General features: G+C 36.7%; 2 protein-coding genes, 1 long non-coding RNA gene and 1 pseudogene across 4 annotated transcripts; all 4 read right to left on the reverse strand.

Moving 5' to 3' along the window:
• Window positions 1-1,016: 1,016 nt before the first annotated feature.
• Window positions 1,017-5,769, reverse strand: LOC112755025 (uncharacterized). The gene is made up of 9 exons (XM_072221219.1): window positions 5,558-5,769; window positions 4,753-4,823; window positions 3,507-3,622; window positions 3,154-3,421; window positions 2,703-3,052; window positions 2,501-2,605; window positions 2,228-2,396; window positions 1,212-1,314; window positions 1,017-1,100 (listed from the first exon to the last, which is right to left on the reverse strand). The coding sequence occupies exons 3-5, from the start codon at window positions 3,552-3,554 to the stop codon at window positions 2,859-2,861; spliced, it is 510 nt and encodes a 169-aa protein (XP_072077320.1). The 5' UTR covers window positions 3,555-3,622; window positions 4,753-4,823; window positions 5,558-5,769; the 3' UTR covers window positions 1,017-1,100; window positions 1,212-1,314; window positions 2,228-2,396; window positions 2,501-2,605; window positions 2,703-2,858.
• Window positions 5,770-6,723: 954 nt separating this feature from the next.
• On the reverse strand, window positions 6,724-8,979 carry LOC140172873 (uncharacterized). 2 transcript variants are annotated; one of them, XM_025802897.3, is made up of 3 exons: window positions 8,855-8,979; window positions 7,966-8,743; window positions 6,724-7,045 (listed from the first exon to the last, which is right to left on the reverse strand). In XM_025802897.3, the coding sequence occupies exons 1-2, from the start codon at window positions 8,855-8,857 to the stop codon at window positions 7,973-7,975; spliced, it is 774 nt and encodes a 257-aa protein (XP_025658682.1). In that variant the 5' UTR covers window positions 8,858-8,979; the 3' UTR covers window positions 6,724-7,045; window positions 7,966-7,972. The 2 variants fall into 2 exon arrangements, with proteins under 2 accessions (XP_025658682.1, XP_025658683.1); XM_025802898.3 differs by having other exon boundaries at window positions 6,734-6,995.
• Window positions 8,856-13,038, reverse strand: LOC112757547 (pentatricopeptide repeat-containing protein At2g22410, mitochondrial-like; annotated as a pseudogene).
• A 925-nt stretch (window positions 13,039-13,963) lies between these two features.
• On the reverse strand, window positions 13,964-16,015 carry LOC112755026 (uncharacterized). Its single transcript, XR_003178880.2, has 2 exons — window positions 15,671-16,015; window positions 13,964-14,219 (listed from the first exon to the last, which is right to left on the reverse strand). It is a non-coding gene; the product is annotated as an uncharacterized lncRNA (long non-coding RNA).
• Window positions 16,016-18,281: the final 2,266 nt, after the last annotated feature.

An 18,281-nucleotide genomic window follows, 5' to 3' on the forward strand; every position in this document is an offset into this window, starting at 1 on the left:
TAAAGTTGGGGGAGACTAAGGAGAAACAAATCAGAACATGGATAGTTAACTCGTCCTTGAACTCCGATCAAGATTTAGCTTCCTATGAAGGGCGGGACTACATGGTATTACAAAGGAAGGACTTCTGGACCTTGAAGCCCCGTAGTTGGGTCAACAGCTGCATAATTATATGAACTTAATCATGCTTTTTAATTCCCGAACTTAATCATGATTAAAAAGCATGATTAAGTTCATATATATACTTACACAGCTGTTGACCCAACTCCGGAGCTTCAAGGTCCAAAAGTCCTTCCTTTGTAATACCACGTAGTCCCGCCCTTCATAGGAAGTAAAATCTTGTTCGGAGTTCAAGGACGAGTTAACTATCCATGTTATGATTTGTTTCTCCTTAGTCTCTCCCAACTTTATATTTCTTAGACTTTGATGAATTGAATGTATCGGGGAAGGAGTTAGAGTCTTTTTCAAGCTGAGTTAAACCGAGTGAAAAGCTAAGTCTCATGGACTCGGTGTATGATAGCTTAATTTGTTTGGCAACACCGTTTGTAGGTACTGAATGATTATGGCCTTTGTTTCGCGCCCCTGTTCAACATTATTGAGTACTTGCTCAAATTCAGGACACTGAACAATCGAGATGTCGAATTCACTGCAAATGAATGCGATATGAAATTAGCTAAAACGACATGTTATGACTAGCTAGACGACTAATCACAAGGCTGGGTATGAAAAATAAAGAAAAGAAACATATAGCAGGGTAAGCCAGAAACCAATTACCGCTCAAAATCATAGTCACTGAGCTAGACATGTGCTGCTGGCGGCGTGTGTGGAGATGCATCCTTGTGGTCAGTGTTTTCTTCTTGAGGACCTTTGTGCTTGCCCTTGAATGCGGGCTCTGCTTGTTTTACATCATGTGGCGGATGCTGCTGTTCGAATAATTGTATCCTTCTAGCAAGCGGCACGTTGTCCTCATCATCAGAGTCCGGGACTACCAACGGTGCAGCATTGCTTCTTGGAACAATTTCTCTTGTAATTACTTTTTTGGTGCCGCTTCTAGATCGGCTTCTGCGGACAGGCAATTTTCTCCTCATACCAGGCCGGGATTACTGTGGTGTATATTCAAAAATACTGAAACTCTTCGTCATAGATATCGTCATTTGCATGAAGAAATAAACACCATGATAATAACACAAGTAATCGTAATTAACCAAGCACACCTGCGTTTCGATATCCCTATGCTGAGGTTTTGCCTGGCTCCTAGTAGGTGGCGACTGGTCGGAGTCCTTGCGCTGCTGTTTTCTTCCGATTTCGACCTTGCCACTGTTGGAATTACAAAAGAATTAACAACTACATGCACATCAGAGCATGTTGCACAGCAGACAATGAAGGAATGTACAAAGATAAAGACGGATGCATGAAAATACTAACAAAAATGAATCACAAATTAGCAATCCAGTTCAGAACATAACCCCTTTAAACATCTTAAATGCATCTGTTTACATAACAAACACAATCCAAATAAAAAAACAAAACCGACCATTCCAAACAACTCCTAATTTTCCTGTTTAAACATCATCTATGAAAACCGATCATTCGATTACATACTAAAGTTACCTTCCAATTATACAAACTCAACAGAAAAAACTCACTATCTATCATAAAAACCAACCATCCAAAGCCCTAATAAAGTGAACATCCAAAACCTTACTAAAGTGAACATCCAAATGGCTTACGAAAAATATAAACGTACTACGTGGAGCAGCACAACCCTCAATTACAATCACACCAATCATCAATGAAAACTATTTTCACACAATCCAACAACTTGGCAGCCCCATAAAACAATTCTTTCATACATAAAAAGCCATCCAAATAAATAAATCATAAGTTATCTATTCAGTTCAGATCAAAACCTAATTTGAGCATCTTAAATGCATCTGTTTACCTAACAAACTCAACCCAAATAAAAACTTAAGAAAATTAAAACACGACAAATGTATTCAAACAAGCCTTCAACATAAAAACATGTAAATAGCATTCACAGTCATTGAAGTCAGGTCTCCCAAGTTTTCATTTATACACATCATATATCAAAAGCAACCATGCAGCCAGGTACTGAAGTAACTTTCCAATTTTGTAACCGCAAATTCTATGATAAGGATCAACCATCCTATCACATAAGTAAGGATCAAATTAAATGAATGCACGATCTATCATAAAGAAAGTATATCACCTTATCCGCCTCCTTATAGCTTGACTGAGATATAGTCTTGCCTTGGGTAGACGGAGATTGGTCAAAGTCCTTGCGGGGCCTTTTACACCTTCCTTTCTCGTTAACTGGTTTACTAGAAGACTGTTTCTTCTTTTTTTTTCTCTTTATTTGCGTTGTTGACTATTCAACCCTGTGTGTTCAACATGGGACAACAAAGAGATGAAAAAAAACGTGAACCTCCAATTGCATTTGTGTTCAACTAGATTATAAAAAAGAGATTCGTAGAGATTGAACCTGTGAAATAACATGGCTGGCCTTCTTATCAAGTTCATTAGTGGTCCATTCAACAATCTAAGGTTCGGATACTTGACATGCATGCAATGGACCATGCTTTAAGCGCTGAAAGTACAAAACATATATACAAGTAACTTAAATATTAGGACTTACACCTAAAGCCGTACATGGTTTTTAAATTTACGTAATTTATTTGCAATACCAGCAACACGAACATGCACCCGCCGCATGTTTCTCGGTTCTCGTCTTGGAATTTCCTTATCGCATCTCGCAGCCATTTTAATATCTGATACGGCCAATGAAATCTTCTTGGGTTCGAGACATCCAATATCGGAGGGAGGTGCCATGGAGAAATAGTCTACTGGCTTGTGGGGTTAAGAAACATCTTCAAAACAACCATGCTAAAGTATCTTCTAAAGGTCATCCTCTGTTGCTCGGTCTCCATTGGACAGGCAAAGACAGTCTCGTAGTTGGGTAGTAGTTTTCTTCTGAAACTCTCTCTTAATTGCCAAATGCGATGCATTTTTTTCTGCAGTTCCGAGATTGGGTCCCCTACGCGAAACGAAACAGTTTACCACAATTAGTACGTGTCAACAACGGAAAAAGCATAACCACGCAGGAGAATTTTCACATCTTACATAACTTCCACTAACCTCGCGAAGGTATGCCGAATACATTGCCGATAAGTTCGGCGGTAATGCGAATGTCCCCTGCGTCGACTCTGAGAGTGTTTGTCTTCACGTCATAGGCCTTAGCTAGTTGGAGCATGATGCTCTGCTTCACATGCCATTGTGGTACCCGGTGCAGAAAATCAAATCCAATGGCCTCAATCTCGGCCAACTTAGCCTGCTCATTATGTCGTTCCAAGTGGGTAAACAAGTTGTTAATGTAGCAAGGTGAGCATCGTGTCTCGACTAGTTTCTGTTGAGCAAAATAAGAAAGGATCAGAATAACGACAAAAAAGATAACCAAATATGTTCATTTATTCATGTAATCAATGTGATACCTTTTTACCCATCTGTGTTTTTGTTCGATTGGTTTGTTTGAGAACCATGATAATTTACTCACGCAATAATTCCCTTGAAATCTAACTCGTTAACTCTTACAAAAGAGGCAGGTGACCTGCAACCAAATAACGTAAATAATAGCATAATATTACATTCCAATTAATGTAACATTAATTATTGGACCTATATGGCACGAGAATATAACACTGATGTATCGAGGCAGATAAGAAAATATGGGCCTCAAAGATTATAGCCTTTTTCTTATATTTGCTATGTTATGGAAGATATATAAAGATCAAACCTCAAAATTTTCCTTTTGTAACCATCTATAATTAAGATAAAAAACTAATTCATGAAGACATGGCAGCAAATACGAAATCCAACTGTCCGACCACAAACTTAAGTAATTATCCAAATAACTATGGGCAATTTATATCAGATGCACCAACCATCCAATACCCTATTAAAACGACCATCCAAATTGCTTACGAATATTACTAACAAAACAAGAGGAGGAGCACAGCCGTCAATTACAACCACATCAATAATCAATGTAAACTACTTTCACACAATCCATCAACTTGGCAGCTACAGAAATCAATTTTACCCTTCACAAAAGGGCATGCGAATAAATGATTCACAACTTAGGTACCGAGTTCAAATGTCCTCCGAATTGAGCATATAGAAAGGAAATATTTACTTAACAAGCAAAAATCATGCAAAAATCAAAAGAAAAAATAAGCTGGAACATAACATATTAACATCAAAATAGCATTTACATTAAGTGTTTTCAAAGTGGCCTTCAACATAATAACATCAACATATCATTCACGGTCATTGAAATCAAATTCTCCCAATTTTCCTGCGTTAACATCATCTATCAATACCGATGGCCACTATACATACTGATGTACCCATCCAATTAAATATCCCCAGCACCTATGATAAGGACCAACAATTCAATCACATAATAAAAAAGTGTTTACACAGTATAAAATGCACAAAAGACACATTTAAGGTTTCATTCCTCTTCCTAGCACGAGTTTCAGTTGATGCCCTAAACTGTTTACCAATAGATTGGATCAAAGATGAAAAATACATGATTCACGCTGAATCTAAAAAGGCTTCAAACAACTTAATTTGTACAAAAAAATAGAAAGTGGACATCATGATGTAAAGTCATATAAACCAATATAAATGTTGTGAAATTTAATATCTAAGGAAAACTAAACCAAATTGATTCACCTCCTAGCAATTAAGGATGCCTGTCTTGTAGAAACCTTGAAGCTGGGATAGTGAAGTTGTTTTAATGCTTCCTGAGGCACACACAAAAAAAAATAGATAATATTTTGTAGTTATCCAGCTCATGTAGCTGGGAGCATGAGTTAAAGACAATAAATAAAAACATAATCATATTTGGTTTGCACAAAACAGCATAACACAAAGATGCACCGCAAGGCCATCAATCCTTTCCTTATATCCATATAACAGATATTAACTTGTTAGAGACTCCTAAATGCAATTTTGTCGTCCGGGGTTAAAAATCTAACGGTCTAGGCCTAATAAGAAAATTATTTTACTTTTATTACAAACCAATAACAAATAGTTCAGGTAATTCTTTGGCTACAGTGACAAGAGCAAAATAGTCAGATTTGGAAATTGTCCAAACTATAGAAAAATTGCAAGACTAACAATCCAATATCCTACTGAAGTAACCATCCAACAAATATCAACCAAATTTTAACAATGGTCAGCCAGTTTACGTCACATTGCATGCACATGGTCCACGCGGAAAGAGAAAAAAAATTTTAATTTAACTGCTATATAAACAAGATCACCAAACTTTTTCGACATTTCCCGCGCTAAAGTTAAATCATCATGAATTGCAACAACCTAAACTAACTACATACTCCACAGGCTCTGTGATACTAAAATCGCACCTACTGCTTTCTCACCATGGTTAATCACTCATATCATCAACAAAATCTATCTACAGTACAACATGCAACAGCGATTACCATTCGAATAATGAACAACTCGACCCACTTACCTTGGATGGTTAGGATTATTCCGGTCATGATGTTCGTTGTTTCCGGTGAACCGTTGATGAGCAGGCAGCTGTTTTCCCAGGGTTGGATGCTCCGCTGCTACGCGGACGACGGCGCCAGCGCGGGGAGAGTTGTGCAGCTGCTCGGTTCGGCAGTGAGGACTCCCTTGGCTGCAGTTCTGGTCGGAGGCGTAGCGCGGAAGGGCTCGGTTGCAACTTGCAAGGGCTCGGTTGCAGTGACGGTGGGATGTTCAGCAACAACCAGGCGTCGTACTTGAGGGCAACAATGAGGACGCTTGCGTTCACAGGTCGCCTTCCGCGGTTGAAGCTTGCGGCGCACACGGGTCTGGGTGATCGCAGGTCTGTGCAGCGATTGGGAGGGTTTTGGTGGGGGAGGCAAACGGCGACAACCAAAAGGATTGGGATTTTGAGGAAAAAGAGAAAATATCAGAAATTGGGTGGTGTGGGAAATTAAACAGCCAAAGGAGATTAAGGTTATTGATGGGTTAGTTTTCTATTTTAATTTTAATTGGCCCTAATAAACAGCCCATTGTAGCCATTATATACATATTTCATTGTCTCCCTAGCGGGACTCATGCATAAATAGTGGAGAGGTTACTTTCTATGATGTAGCATTTATGTTTGTGGAAATTCAAGATAGAAAGAAATGAACATGTAAAGTGGGCCCGTTAGAATTGAAGCACTTTGATTATTATAAATTAATGCCATTAATTTAAAAACTACTTAATACTCACTCTTCTAGTTAAATAAGTGTAAAAAATTTCAATTTCACTTTATATATACAACAATCTAAAGACAGAATCTTAATTGAAGCTCAAATCCATGTGGAATTAGTTCTTGATGTATGCTTGGAGATACTTCAAAAAACCAAAAAGAAAAAAGGAAAAAAATAAGAAAAGGTTGCCATTTGCCAAAGAGGAATAACTTATTTTAACTATCTTAAACTCTTAATACCATTTCCTACAAAATCTGACTCTTACTTTGTCCATTCCTCACATTACGCATCAAATTTATTTCCAGTTCATGGATAAAGTTAGTCATAAAGCTAATAAAGTTGAGTTACCAAAAAGGGCTTCATATTGATTTGATTAACAAAATTGAAAAGAAAATATGAAGAACGTGTGAGATGGGGATATAGAATCTCTACATGAGAAAATGTTTAGCTTGACTCTGATTTTTATTCTATCTTTTCCTGCAATTTCTTGTTAAGTCACTTTAACAACATTATGCATCAGTTGAAATTTGAAAAAAAAAAGTTATATAAAACTATGTAATAATACGTTAATTGGAAGTTAAAATGTGATTCTACCAAAATATTTATAATTACTTATTAGAACTGGATCTTGAGCAAATTCATCCATCTATAACTGATAATTATGTTGTGTTCTCCTTAATGAATTTGCAACCTCTCTCCTTCATCCTGTAGTATACTCCAATTTTAGGACAATATGCTAAAATTTTAACTCATCCCTGTAGGGAAAAAAGAAAAAAGCCACAAATGGATAAAATGAAACAAACAAGGACACATAATGTCCACTTATTAGATTAAGACTTGGTTTGGAAAAGCTCTTTAAAAAGGAAATTGTCCTTTTCAAAAGTACGGGCATCTAATTTTGTGTTTGATAAATAAAAAAGATGATAAACCTGTACTTGCAGCTTTTAAAAATTAGGAGTATTTTTGAAACTATTTAAAGGATCGCTTTTCAAAATTAGCTTGTAAAAAGTAAAAACAGGAAGTCATGTATTTAAAAGTGCGTATTTTTGCATTTTACTAACAGAAAAGAAATCACTTTTCCGATTGAAAAAAAAAAAAAATTTGCATGCAATAGCAAATGCAAATATAAATACAAATCATAAGTGAAGTCAAAAGAAAAATTCAGTCTAAGCTTATAAGATCAGCAGTGTTTTATGGTAGTAAATTTTGGGAAATGAAGTCCAAAGGAGCAAAAGATATGAGCAGAACCAATTGGTGATCCGTGAATTAAGAAGAAAAGAAATGATAACATCAGAAATGAATGAACTCGAAAATAATTGCAACTAGTTAAGTGACAACGATAGAAACTGGCCTGTGATAAATTGCTCAATTGAGAAAAAAATATTGAGGCTCTTGTGAGAAAATTGGATCAAGCAGAACACACTACAATTGAAAGGGAAAGAACAAAGGAAGAACCCTGGCAAGCCTATAAAAAACCTTGCTTTAAATGCTTTCTCTTAAAATTTGGTCTTTGACAGAGGTCACTAGCCTCAGTTGATTCATATGTCTAATCCCACCTAGCGAAGTAATGATTATTTACTGGATTTATTATAGGATTTTGAATAGACAAGGTATAGCAAGACATTCATGTTTAAAATAGCAAAAAGATATCCCATAAATAATAACAATTAATTACCTTCTAATCAGCAGTTATCGTTACTATTGCTGCCTCTCCAGAGAGAAAATAGAGGAATTTGTGAAAGCAAGGAGCCAAGAAACCCGATAAGGGATTGGTCTGTTACCTCATCTACTGTAGTATCGGAATCGCGCCAGAACTTGATTATATGTAGACTTTCTTCCTCTGTCGATCTTTGAATGATAATCTTAGAAGCATACCCTTTTTTCTTCATTTGCAGGCATATTTCAGACGGATTGTTTGCCGTCAAGGTGACCATGTACAACCATCCCTTTTCGGACAAAAGATGGTCTGCAACAGGCAGAACCCGATCAATTACTCTCCTTCCATTTTCCCCTCCAGCCCAAGAAGAGATAATACCTTCAGCGCCGACTTCATCTTCGGGAGTAGGTACGTAAGGAGGGTTTACAACCATGACATCAACCAAACCAGCTAGTCGGTTCTCTAGCCCAGATGCAATATCTGTTAATATCAACTCTGCGTCAACCCCGTGTGCGTCCAATGTCTCACGGGTCACCTTAACTGCATTTGGGTTTATGTCAGTTGCGATATAGTTGACGCCACCTCTTTCACGTCCAAGAATAAGAGCAAGGGAAGTAATGACATATCCGCTGCCACAGCCAATCTCCATACACATTGTAGGACAATGTTCCAACAAGTTAGAGCGATTGGCAAGAAGAGCGTCAACCAGCGCAAAAGAATCATCACATGGTTCATAAACCTCGTTATGTGAACTCACAAGCCGAATTTGGGCAGTTCTATTCTCCTTGTATGAAGCCTATTTATAGCAGAAAATTGTTGTTAGTGTAAACATCAATGGTTCAATGTAATTCAAAGGTGAAGGGAGATGTGGGGAAGTAGTCGCAATAAAACACTTCTGCTGCCTTACCATTTCAGCAGTGTCCACTTCAGCAATGATATACAAATATCTTGAATCGAATCCAGCTCTCAATTGCTCTCCTCAATGTCAGGCAAAATTACAATGTCAGCTTCTTCTGGACTCCTAAGCCCTGAACCCGAAATTGCGGAACTATTAGAAACAAGTAGCATAAAGAAGTAGGAGAAACAAGCAAATAAGTGTCAAGTGTCAACAATATAATTTCTGCAAATGTCTTAAACCAATATTATTTAGGTATTGTTGATTCTGTATACTAATAATACAAAACATAATAGCTATATATATATAAGAGCAAGTGTTTTATATATCACATAAGCACTTAAATTTCTTTAACTTGATCTTGTCTTCCCACAGAATATAGGAGCAACTAGGAAAAAGTCATTAGTAGAGTCCAACACTTCAAACTTTGACAGTGTGCCATAATGCACCTTATGTTAAATTCATCTAGCGTTGAGGTCCAGATACATGATTTTATGAGATGTTGGCAGAGGTACACCAAGTAAGTAGGCTAGTTTAGAAGGAAAGATTATCTCCAGAAGCTGGAACTGCGGATGTAACTTCAAGAAGCTCCAGTTGCTTTGTCAAAGAAATCAGGCTTTCATAAATCATTTCAGACTGTGGATGTAATGCATCCTTTACCACAAACTCATGAACAATGCCATTGATCTCAATGGAGCTGCAACCAGGAAGCTTATCTACCCCTCTTTCCTTCATTAGTTTCCTTGCACTCCTTGCCTCCTTCCACATTTTCGCTTCACTGTACATGCTAGCAAGGAGAACATAATTCCCACTATCTTGAGGATCCATCTCAAGGAGCTTCATAGCTGCCCTCTCCCCAATCTGAACATTGCCATGAACACGACAAGCAAAGAATAAAGCACCCCACACCACAGCATCCGCTTCTATAGGCATATTTCGGATAAGCTCTTCAGCATCCTCCAGATGACCAGCCCTTCCTAGAAGATCCACCATGCAAGAGTAGTGTTTAAGCTTAGGGAATATATTGAATTTGGAGCTCATTTGAGAAAAATATTTGCGGCCTTCTTCAACTAAACCTCCATGGCAACAAGCTGATAAGACACCAAGAAAGGTGATCTCATCAGGCATCAATCCAATACGAATCATTTCTAAGAAATAGTATATAGCATCACGAGAATTCCCATTAAATGCTAAACCGCAAATAATAGTTGTCCAGGTCAAACAATTTCTTTGAGGAAGCTCTTGAAAAACCTGGAGAGCCCTGTCAATATTTCCACACTTGGCATACATGTCAACTAGAGCAGTTCCCAAGGTGACGTCTACAGAAAGATTTTTTCTTTCAATATAATGGTGAATTCATATTCCAACATCAAGTGTTCCTAGTTGTGAACATGCACACAAGCAGTTGATCATGGTCACTTTATCAGGCTCTATATTATTAATTTGCATTTCATGGAATAAAGTCAATGCCTCCTTACTATGCTTGGTTTGAACACAGCCACTGATGATTGCATTCCAAGGAACAACACTCTTCTCTGGAACTTTATATAAAATTTTCCTAGCAATATTAAGATAACCGAATCTGGCATATCCAAGAACCATTGTAGCCCATGAAACAGTGGTCTTCTGTGCCATGTTATCAAATAAAACTTGTGCAGCCAATAGGTCTCCACACTTCACATACATGTCCATAAGTGTATTAATAAGTGGAACTGTCAACTCAAGCTTATGTTCTTTGATGTAACGATGAAATTCTCTACCAAGATTCAAATCATGTAACTGAGAACAAGAAGAAACCAATCCAATCATTGTAATCTCATTTGGTTTCACCTTCTCAACCTCCATTTCCCGATAGAGTTTTATAGCCTCAATCTCCAGTACTCTTCTAACACATCCCGTAATCATCGCATTCCAAGTTACTAGGTCCCTCACACATCCTCTATTGAACACATCATATGCTGCCTCTAAGTTCCCATAGGACAGTAGCATAGAGATTAATGCATTGTGCACAAATAAGTTAAATTCGAACCCAAACTTTAATACATGTCCAAGTATAGTATGACCTACACAATTTAGAGAAGGAGAAGAACATGCTTTAAGCAATAACGGATAAGTATGATTATCTGGCTTCAACCCATCATACTGCAACATTTTCTTGTACAAAACAAGAGCTCCATCTAAGTCTCCACTTTCTATATATCCCCTAATTGTCGTATTCCAAGAAAAGGCATTTGGTTCGTTTGTATGATACAAAATTTTTGTGCAATATCCAAGTGTTTGAGATTCTGAGAGAGCGCAGAAAGCAACAAGGCGACTTGCAGCAAAGCTATTGTCTATTAAGCCTGTTAAGGTCATTTGAGCTTGAATTTGCTTTAACTGAACCAAGGATTTACATCTTTCTAAGAGAGAAAGAACTGGGTTTCTTTGAACAAAACTGTGGGTTGTGTTCCAATTGATGTGTTTGGCATAGGGCAACAATGAGCGAGTATGTAAACAAGAACAAAAGCCTAAAAGTTCGGCTGGGATCAAAGAAGACAATGATCTGAGTTTGCTGACATAAAGAAAGATCATGGCTGAAATTTCCCCTGCTTCTTAAGAATGTAGCCAAAAACTATTGTCACTTACATGAACATGGTAGATGACAAACTTCAGTACACAACACTTTTGACATAAATCATAGGAACAATCAACAACAAATATGAATCACAAGGAAAGCTAAAATTAAGATGTCAAAAACATATGCAGGCATTATCAACAACAACAACAACATCAACAATGGTTTAAGATCGAAGGGAAACCAAAACAAAACATAACAACATAGTCCAATAAAAAAGCTAAAGTGAATAATCCAATGAATTACTATACATGTACTATGCATTAGAACCCCTTTTGATAAGAAAAACAGAAAAAGAACACAACTTTCTTATAACTGAGACATGGGTTATCGGCAGAACAAAAAAAAAAACATTACATTGATATAATGAAATGTGTTCGCTGACTGAATAGAAAGAAAAGGGGTCTTACAGGGAAGGAGAGAAGGAATCAGGGTTGTGCGGCATCACAAAGAGAAAGGAAGAAAGTGGTTGAAGAAGCTTCAGAAAACAAGAGCTTTAGGTTTGAGTTAGGCATTGAAGGAATCAGATTTTGATAGAAGCAGTCGCCACCATAGTTGTTAGAACCGAAGCGGTGATAGAACCGGGCAAACTACTGGGTCACTGAGTCATTGGTTCAACCGGTGGAATACTGGTTGAACTGGTTGACTCGGTCTCACGTAAATAAAAATTATAAAATAATCAAAAACTTAAAATTAAAATTTGAAATACATACTGTCACTAATATTTTAATAACAATTGTCTCAATTTCTAAAATAACTAATTTGAGATTTGTTTTTATCGCTTCCCATAAAAGACAATTGTGACTAGAATTTTCAAAAGTATATAATCATAAACCCTTCATGCACAGAATATGAACAAATTCCGCCAAATCATTATTTGTCAAAGTCGTATGTTGCAGATAAAAGAAATAAAAGAATGCAATAAAGTTTCAAATGTTTGAACTTTTAAACATAAAGCTTAGAATTGAGAAGTGCCAAATACTCATGGTTTAAACCCCTGCAAACAAAACCAAGCCATCAAAGATTATGCAACAAAATAAACATGAGCATAACAATATACATTTCCAGAACTATCCACTATCCAAAACAATATAAACAAAGCAGTAACTCAAATTCACAGAACCTATCCACTATCCAACAACACAGAACAATATAAAAAACAACACCAACAATATAAAAACAGCATCTCAATTCACCATACTAATATAAAAACAGCAACAAATCAACCCTAAACACCAATTATCAGCAAAAAAAAAAAAAAATCAAACAGCCACTAAACCTACATATATTACACTACATATATTCCAATGTATCAACAAAACTTGAATAATCTGCCAAGAATCAACAAATTATAATCAACAACAATCAAGAATCAACTGATCAGTTAATCAATTAATCCGTTAAACAGATTATAATCCAGTAACCGAAAAACTAAAAAAAATTAAAAAGCTTACCTGATGATGTGATGTGAAGGCAGAACGCAGGCAGCGAAGAGGGAGACCAAGCACGGCGAAGCAGAGACTGGATAGGGGAGGCAGCAGCAGCAACAAGACGAGAGACGGCGTGCGGAGACTGACGACGACGAGAGACGCACACGAGACAACGAGCAGAGAAGAGGGAGACCAAGCACGACGGCGACGCAGACGGAGAGGCAGAGGCAAAGACGCAGTGAAGGTGATGCACAGGAGCCGGAGAGCCGAGGCAAAGGAGCCGGCGAGGTGGCAGCAGCCGTGCGGCGGCGGTCAGCGGATGGTTTTTTTGAGTGTGAGAGGAAGAGCACTAAGTGAGATTGAGATTTGAGAGAGAGAGAGAGAGAGAGAGAGAAAGAGGTGGAAAAGGGGGGGGGGGGGGATGGGGGCTTCGAGAAGGGTTACTGGGTTTGGGTGTTGGGTAGGGTTTCTTTCCTTTTTTTTTTTTGAAAAAACGGTCCGGGTTTCAAATCCGCCGGTTCTCTGGTTTTTTGTCAAAACCGGACGGTCTAACTAAGCCATACCGGTTCTTTTTTTATACGATCAGATTACTCAACCAGACCAACCTTGTGACTGCCACTGGTTCGCCGATTTTTGATCCGACCGGATGAGTCGGTCCGGTTCTAACAACACTAGTTGCCCCTTCTGAGTTTCGGAATAACCAATGCTCTTCTCTTTTGTTTGTATTTCATTCTGACTTATGCGAATCACTTCAGGGGAATAATCTCAGTAATTTTATGGTAATATATTTTTTTTAGCAAAATATAGAATTTTTATAACGAAATTCTGCAGACCCTTGCATGGATTTAGTTATAGAACCATTGATACGTGAACGAATAAAAAGTATTTATTTATGTATTATACTAAAAGAAGGAAAAATATTTTTGTATCTCAAAACCAAGGTTCTGAAAATCGAACCGGTCATCGAACCGTTTTAGTTACTAGTTTACTGGTTTATAGGTTCAACCGGTTTGACTGTAGTTGAACCGAAAAAACCGTTTTATAATAAAATAATAAATAAAATATAAATAAACACACTAAAACATAATTATAGTCTAATATAAATTTTAAAATATCATCCAAATTAAAAGTACTACATAAACCAAAATGTTATAATCTCATTCAAATACATACTCAAAAATCAAATAACAAAAACAACCAACCAAACATAAAATGACAACATCTAAGTTTATCATCAATCATCAAAATCCGCTATAACTTGCTGCAGTTTTGCTACATTAATCCCTCACTTATGTAAACCCTTGTGGCTTGCGAGACTTGTTTGTGGATATGCCTAACAGAACAACCAGAGGAGATGAGAGGCCTTGTTATGAATGCCAATAATGAAATGAATTGAGTAGGTTTAACATGACAGGTTTAACATGGCAAGAGTAAGTTTATCATGGCAAATTTTCATCTTCCACTCAATGAACAATTTATTAAATCAACAACAGCAAAACACAATATAAAAGTCAAAAGGTCAAGAACAACACCAAAACAATAATTTATCAAATTAACAAGTTAATAAGATCAATCAAAACTGAAAATTAAAATAGCAAGAACAATATTCAATTATTTATTTAATCACTATATCACTATATCAGTTCACACTTCACAGTTCACAAAAAAACTATATCACTATATCACCATTTCAGTTCACGGTTGAATTACTTGAATCAGAGTTCGCATAGCTTCACTACATACATGTTCTCACTACAATTACTCTTGTTAAAAGTTAAAACCCCTTCTTTGTCATAGATTTTATTAGGGCTGTTTAGTTCGATTAAGCATATACTGTAAGTTTCTCTAGATCTATGTAACAAGCATGTAGGTTATATAAGTATCCTCGGATATTATTTCTCTAAGTATATGTAACAAGCATGTAGGTTATATAAGGGGATAAGTATCCCCGTTTATTATTTCTTTTTCAAATCTGTCGATTGTAATTCCATGTCTGATTATAAATTTCAATTTCAGTTTCAATTCTATGTCTTTATATTTATGTAACTGTTCTATTGAAATCCAATTTGGTTGATCGAGTTCTCATCAGATTAGGGGAAAGATTAATTGAATTTTAGTAACCATGATATTAAAGAGAAGCAATTTGACCACATATCAGATATCACTATAAAAGAGACAATGGTTGCAGAAGGAGAGACAGACAAAGACAGCGAGAGAAGCAAGTATGTATACCTCAAAATTCAACAAAGTAGCAAGACCTCTTCTGCAATTAAGCTCATCGTAATCACTGAGCTAAACTTTCTCAAAACATAACAATTATCAAAATTTATCACAATCTAAACTCATCTAACAAATAGCTCAAAACTCCAGGCCATCAACACATACCAACACAGGCAACAAAGATCAAACAAATCATCAAATTGCTGTGTGTAATAGTAACAATGCATGTTGCAATTGCTCAGATACATTCTTTTAACTTTGACAAAAACTTCATTCAACTCAAGAGAGGGATAATAAATCTTGAATCTTCCTCAGCAAATCCAAATCAGCCATAACAGTAATACTAAATTGTACCTTCTGATTTGGCAACTAATAAAAAAACCAGAACAAAAAGTTCAAAGTAAAAAAAATAAAATTAACAACCCAACCAAAGAACAAATCAGAATCAACAATAGGGAGGATGACGGAAGAATAAAAATAAATCAGAATCAAACCAACAATCAGAATAAAAAAAGTTCAGAATAAAAACAGATCAGAATCAAAATCAAACAGAGGCTCAATTACAGATTCAAATGCAAGGAAGGATGACGGCGCTGGAAACGGAGAGCTGGCGACGGTGGAACAAAGCTTCGCGACGGAGGCAGGAGACGAACCCGGCGACTATGCTTCCACTGCTGAGAGTCTGAAACGTTAGCTGAGTGAGGGACTGAGTGAGCTTCGAAGCTCCAACCAGCGACGGCGTCAGGAGTAGTCCGGCGGCTGAACGAAAAGGAGGGACTGAGCTCGCCGACGTTGAGAGGAACGGTTAGCTCGAGGGTGATGGGAAGGACGAGGGAGGGTCTGTTGCTGCGCCGTTGGAGAGAGTGTTGGAGTGAGTTAGGGTTGGTAACGGGTAAGGTTGGGGTTACTGAGTGCTAAACGACGCGTTTTGAGAGTTTTTGGGCAAAGTGAAAAAAACCGGCCGGGTCCCGGTTCGGTTCGACTGACCGGTTACCGGCCGGTTTAGCGGTTCAACAACGGTTTTCATTTTTTTCGGTTTTAGCATATAACCGAATCGTATTTCTCATCGGTTCGCGGTTCAACCGGTTCGACCGGCCGGTTCGAACCGGTTTTCAGAACATTGCTCAAAACTATAACATCATATTCATAGGTACAATATTAATTTTTAAAGATAATTTTTTTTATTTTGATACACATATTGTGGACGATTAGAATTGTAATGTAGTACTATTTTAGTATTTTTTTTTTATAATATTACAGAACTACCAAGAACTAATTTATTATGAATTTAAATTCTGGTTGACTAACAAATTGGTACATATATAAATTCGAACTCTGAATACTCTGAGTAAGCTGATAATTTGATCGACTAAAATTTATTGATTTATAATATATTTATATAGTTCTATTGATCAAACTAACCCATAAAAGCCAACGAACTATAGCAAAGATGAGATTAGCTCTCTTGGGTGTCTCTCATTAAAGTTTCCAATGCCACCACTCCAAAACTATAGACGTCACACTTTTCTGTCACAGTCATTGTATGAGCCAACTCTGCATAACAAATAAAGAATAATCTCAATGAAATTAATTTCATATATTCAAGAATTGATAATTCTATTTACTAAAAGCATTCAAAGATTTTTTAAAAAAACTTTACCTGGTGCAAAGTATCCATATGTTCCAACTTGTAATATCTGATTTGAAGAACAGGATTAAGAAGTCTAGCAGTTCCAAAGTCTGAGACAACAACATCCAACTTTGAGTTCAACAAAATGTTGTTGCTTGTAACATCTTTGTGAACTATTGGCGGGAAACAATCATGATGCATGTAAGACAATCCATTAGCTATTCCACCAATGATATCTACCCTCTTGCTCCAACTTAACTCCTTAGCTTCTTCATCATCCATGTTCAAGGCATAAAATAAGCTTTCTCTTTCCATGTATTCATATACCAAAAATATGCACTGATGGTGGAGACAAAATCCATGGAGCTTGACAATGATTCTGTGACGGATTTGTGACAACATCTTTACCTCGTTTCGGAAGCTCTTGTCAAAAGATGGATTTTGTGACTCCCTTTAATGAAGTTTCTTCTAGGGCTGCACACGGATCGGATTGGATCGGATATGGCCAAAATTTCGATCCGATCCGCATATTTGCGGATCGGATATCGGATATATTCGCAAAACACAAAAATATTTTTAAAAGTTTATTTTTATTAAAAAAATATCAATGAAATTCATTTTTTCTATTCTTTTAAATATGTTTACTCTTAAAATAATATTAAACATACTTTTCTTAAATAATAAATTAAAATAATACAACATATATGATAATTATTAGTTGAAATAAAACATAAAAAAATATTTATTTATTTATTTTTTTATTTTTGCGGATACGCGGATATGCGGATACCAACACAAAATCCGCAATCCGATCCGATTAGTGTAAGGATCCGATCCGATCCGATCCGAAAGCCTTGCGAATCGGATCCATATCCGCAATTTTCGGATCGGATTCGGATAAATACCGCACATATGCGGATCGAATCCGATCCATGAACACCCCTAGTTTCTTCAATGCAAAAATTTTGCCATTTGAAAGTTGCACTCTGCACACATAGTCATAAGCACCAGTTGCTATGCAGTATTTGATGTCAAAATCCTGTGTTGCTTCGATGATGTCTTCAAATGCAATTTTACCATCATAGTTCCATATGAAAAACAAGTTGCTATTCTTTTCTGAACTTGGTTAAACTTTAACCCTCTTGGTGCGCCGAATAAAACAAAATATACCCACCTAGATGCCTTGATTTTTTAGTGTTTTGATCTTGAACGGAAAAGTTTACAGACATTGGAGTATTACCAATCATTGATTTTGCATAAAAATCCTTGCAGCCTTGTGAACACTCAAAAAAGTTGAATGACAAATTTATATGAGGTATGCTTGCAAGTGCTATAGGTAAATTCCCTGGGAGATCATTGTAGCTAAGATCCAAACTTGATAAAAAAAGATTTTGTCCCAAGAATATAAGGACTATCCTTAATGGACAAAAAGGGTACACTACCACTAAGAAGATTGTGGCTCATATCAAATTTCTTAACATAACCAATTTTTGAGGGAATGTTTCCACTTAACAGATGTCAACTTCACCAAAACTGATACAGTTT

Source organism: Arachis hypogaea, chromosome 16 (assembly GCF_003086295.3).
Source record: "Arachis hypogaea cultivar Tifrunner chromosome 16, arahy.Tifrunner.gnm2.J5K5, whole genome shotgun sequence".
Taxonomy (NCBI): domain Eukaryota; kingdom Viridiplantae; phylum Streptophyta; class Magnoliopsida; order Fabales; family Fabaceae; genus Arachis; species Arachis hypogaea.

Excerpts from the sequence above, each read along its gene's own strand:
- LOC112755025 (XM_072221219.1), bottom strand. The coding sequence starts at position 3,554 with ATGGTTCTCAAACAAACCAATCGAACAAAAACACAGATGGGTAAAAAG. Across the intron at positions 3,422-3,506 it reads AAACACAGATGGGTAAAAAG|AAACTAGTCGAGACACGATG; the intron begins GTATCACATTGA and ends TTTGCTCAACAG. Across the intron at positions 3,053-3,153 it reads ATTCGGCATACCTTCGCGAG|GGGACCCAATCTCGGAACTG; the intron begins GTTAGTGGAAGT and ends CGTTTCGCGTAG.